Source organism: Phaseolus vulgaris, chromosome 11 (genome assembly GCF_051622355.1).
Source record: "Phaseolus vulgaris cultivar YP4 chromosome 11, ASM5162235v1, whole genome shotgun sequence".
NCBI lineage: Eukaryota > Viridiplantae > Streptophyta > Magnoliopsida > Fabales > Fabaceae > Phaseolus > Phaseolus vulgaris.
In genome coordinates this window covers 22,981,585-22,985,533 of record NC_143508.1, presented here as the reverse complement: position 1 = coordinate 22,985,533, position 3,949 = coordinate 22,981,585, and the positions used below count along the sequence as shown (strand labels likewise).

Genomic DNA, 3,949 nt, shown 5'->3' with positions numbered 1-3,949 from the left:
GAGCAAGGAAGCATGCCTTGATCCAAGAATATGAAATATTCAAGATGCTTAAAGGGGAAACCATCTCGGATGTGTTAAAGGGATTCACCTACATCTTGTGTGAATCTCTCTATCCCTTCATTCATTAAATTGTTTAAATTTATTTTTCAAAACTGCTCATATAAAGAACGGATGTTTCGTCAAAACAATATGTTGATTTTGTGAATGAAACTTAAAAAACATTTTTCTATTTCGCTAAACAGATTTTTAATTGATTGATTCTTCAAAGCTTTTCACTCTGCCTTCAATACTTGCATAAATATTTAAAAAACCAATTCACCACCCTCTTATTTAAGGCCTTTAATTCTAACAATTGGCATCAGAGCCGAGTTCTTGAAAGTCAATCAAGTTTTCGATCCTAAAACCTTTTTAAAATTGTTGTAACACTATCTTTTGGGGTGGGTGCTTCTACAAACAGGCCACCTTTGTTTTGTGGATTGAACTATCAATTTTGGGAGGTAAGAATGAAGATATTTGTTGACTCAAATTATAGAGGAATCTGGGATGATATTGTAAACGACCCTTTTGTACACAAATTTGAGAAAGATGTTTTCATTGAAAAACCTTGGTCCCAATGGACAGAGAGTGAAAGTAAAATAGCTTAATATTATTGCATTACTAAGAACATCATCACTTCTGCTTGAATTCTGATTAGTTTTTCAGGGTCTCACAATGTGCTTCTGCAAATGAGATGTGGGACATCCTTGAGGTTACCCATCAAGGCACCACTAATGTGAAGAGGGCAAGGAAGCATGCCTTGATCCAAGAATATGAAATGTTCAAGATGCTTAAAGGGGAAACCATCTCGGATGTGTAAAAGGGATTCACCCACATCCTGTGTGAATCTCTATCCCTTTCCTCATTAAATTGTGTTAACTTTCTTTTTCAAAACTGCTCATATAAGGAACGGTTGTTTCATAAAAACAACAGGTTGATTTTCTGAATCAAACTTAAAAGCATTTTTCTATTTGGCTAAACAGATTTTTAATTGATTGATTTTTCAAAGCTTTTGACTCTACCTTCAATACTTGCGAAAATTTTTAAAAAAACAATTCACCTCCCTCTTGTGTAGGGCCTCTAATTCTAATAATTGGCATCAGTTCCATTTTAAACCTTTTTAAAATGGTTGAAAAACTATCCTTTCCAATGGGTGCTTCTATAAACAGGCCACCTTTATTTTGTGGACTGAATTATCAATTTTGGAAGGTTAGAATGAAGATATTTGTTGACTCAAATTATAGAGGAATCTGGGATGATATCGTAAATGACCCTTTTGTTCCTCGCAAAAAAAACCAGCATATGCCACAACGATTGTGGATGGAGACACCGGTTGGGTGTTGTGATTGTGACAAATATAAAAGACCAATATATTGTAAACAACTTGACACCAATTTAATGTAAACAACTTGAGGAGAAGGAAGGAAGGACAGAACCTAATTAGAGAGAATGGGAAAAATACACTCAAATATCAATCTATTTTATCATTCAATCATTTTCGGACAATGCAATTATTTGAGATGACACTATTTTGCTCTTTGTCACCAATAAGTACAGGTACAGCCATGTGGGGTAGAAGAAACACAAACACGAAAGAAAAGGTAAAAAACTTATGGAAAGCAAAAGGAGATATGTATATAGGTTAAAAATAAATTAGAAAAAGTTATTTATTGATTACATTCCATCACGTAATAGAATAAAGGATAAGTAAAGGACCTTTATTGGTAGTGGTGGTCCTTGTCGTATATAATAATATGCCACACACAATACATAAGAAGTTAACTGTTAAGGATAAATCTCGATGAGAGACCTCAAACCCACCACTGGAGTTATCTTGTAGTCACTGAAACCAGCAGAGAAAATTATCTTAGCCCATTCTTTCTCAGTCCTCTCTTTTCCAGGATACAATACCATTACAACCATATCAACCAAGAGCTTTGTTTCAGTTGATTCAAAATCTTCCTCTTCACTCTCCACCACCATGTCTATCACAATCACCTTCCTCTTTATTCCCTCCTTGCATTTCTTAAGTATTTTAACGCACTGCTCATCATTCCAGTCATGCAATATCCACTGCATCTCATGCATAAATTAAATGAATCAGGGACCAATTTGAAAAACAAAAAGTATTTAGAGAAATTTATGAAAATGGTCTAAATATATTTTGAATTTATAAAAATGAAGAGATTTTGAAAAAATTAAAATTTTCTAAGAATTTCACTAGTGATGATGATCAAAATTGGAATTAACTAATTACTATTAAAAGAATAAATCTAAGATAAGAAAACTTATATTAATTTTACCTTTAGTAGAACGGCATCTGCAGGAGGAACTGATTCAAACATGTCACCTCCAACATATTTTAAGTTCTCACATCCTTTTAAGTTGGCAACAACATGTGGGAGATCAAATGCAGTACAATCTATGTGAGGGAATGATTTGGCAATTGCCTTTGCCATGATACCAGTGCCTCCCCCAACATCAACAAGTGACTCCAAGCCCTTGAACACTCCGCTGCACCTCTCAATCACCACTTTGGAAACCAATTGAGCGTCACTTGCCATGGCATCGTTGAAAAGTTGATTTAGTTTTGGATCACGACCAGCATAGTCCCAAATTTTCATCTCATGTGCAGTGTGGAATGGCGTAGGATCATCATTTCTGAACCATGTAGGCAATTGATGCCATGGCTTTGTCAAAATTGGATCAAGCATGGCATGCAAGAAAGGTAGCATACTTAAGGGGTTGTCCTTAAGTAGTAGAGTGGAAGCATCAGTCAAGACATAACCCATTTCAAGATCATTCTCATTGAACTTGAGTTGAGAGAAGAAGCCAGAATGGGTTAAGATTCGCATCAAGCGGTAAATGCAGTTGGCTTTGGAAGGGTTGAGTGATAGTGAAGCAGTGAGTTGTGAGAGTGGCATGGGTTCACCATACTTGTGTATGATATCAGGTATGTCCAAATCAATTGCACATTTGAGGGACATGGAATTTATGAAGCTGAAAATGTGATTCTAAACATGGGTTTGGGCTCCAAGTAGTTTAGAGACACGCTCTTCACTTTTGCACTCCATACTTTTTCTTCCTTAACTACTATAGGTCTGTGGATATGTGATTTCACTTGGATGAAATCTCTAATTAGTCTTGCTCAATTTATAAGGAAAACAACATCCTAAAGGCAATATTAAAATACAGGTTTTCAACTACCATGAACAGTTGTTGATCACTCCCTAATTAACATGCCGAAAGTTATGCACATTCTTATCTATTTGTAAATGAAATTATATTATATATTTCACGTTTTTAAGGTGTGTAGTTCTACTCCGTGAAAAACAAATTCAATAACGACACCCTTCAAAAGAGGATTTGGAGACAACCATAGTTAAAAACGAGGCGGTGGCAATTTTGTAAATTTTTTAATTTTTTAATTTTTTAAGATTTTTAACGACGGTTCCCCCCGAATCGTTGTTAAAATCTGGCGGTGAAGATACAATGACAGTTTGCGCCAAGAACCGTCGTTAAAAATCTTTCTCACCCTTCTTGTTTTTTAGACTCTTTTTCACACTCCCATATTCATTCACAAACCTTGCCTTCTTTCTCACTAACCGTGCCTCCGCAAGACTCACCCTCCCTACCGCTAGAAGATCGTACCCTACCGACCAAGCGCCATCGCTGACTGACCGCGAAGCTGCCGCCGACCGCGACCCTGCTCGAAGCCGTCGTCGACCGACCTTGCCACGAACCCCCGCTGACCTTACCGCGAACCTGCCGCTGACCGAGCGCGACCGAATCGCAACCAGGAACCGCTGCCGACCTTGCCGCGAACCTTTCGCCGACCGACCCTGCCACGAACCCCCGCCGACCCTTCCGCGAACCTGCCAGCCGCCCGCGCGCGATCCCGCACCCTACCGAT

General features: G+C 37.9%; 1 protein-coding gene across 1 annotated transcript; it reads right to left on the bottom strand.

Moving 5' to 3' along the window:
* Positions 1-1,674: 1,674 nt before the first annotated feature.
* LOC137817866 (trans-resveratrol di-O-methyltransferase) lies at positions 1,675-3,298 on the bottom strand. Its single transcript, XM_068621095.2, has 2 exons — positions 2,340-3,298; positions 1,675-2,109 (listed from the first exon to the last, which is right to left on the bottom strand). The coding sequence occupies exons 1-2, from the start codon at positions 3,021-3,023 to the stop codon at positions 1,822-1,824; spliced, it is 972 nt and encodes a 323-aa protein (XP_068477196.2). The 5' UTR covers positions 3,024-3,298; the 3' UTR covers positions 1,675-1,821.
* Positions 3,299-3,949: the final 651 nt, after the last annotated feature.

Excerpts from the sequence above, each read along its gene's own strand:
- LOC137817866 (XM_068621095.2), bottom strand. The coding sequence starts at position 3,023 with ATGTCCCTCAAATGTGCAATTGATTTGGACATACCTGATATCATACAC. Across the intron at positions 2,110-2,339 it reads CAGATGCCGTTCTACTAAAG|TGGATATTGCATGACTGGAA; the intron begins GTAAAATTAATA and ends CATGAGATGCAG.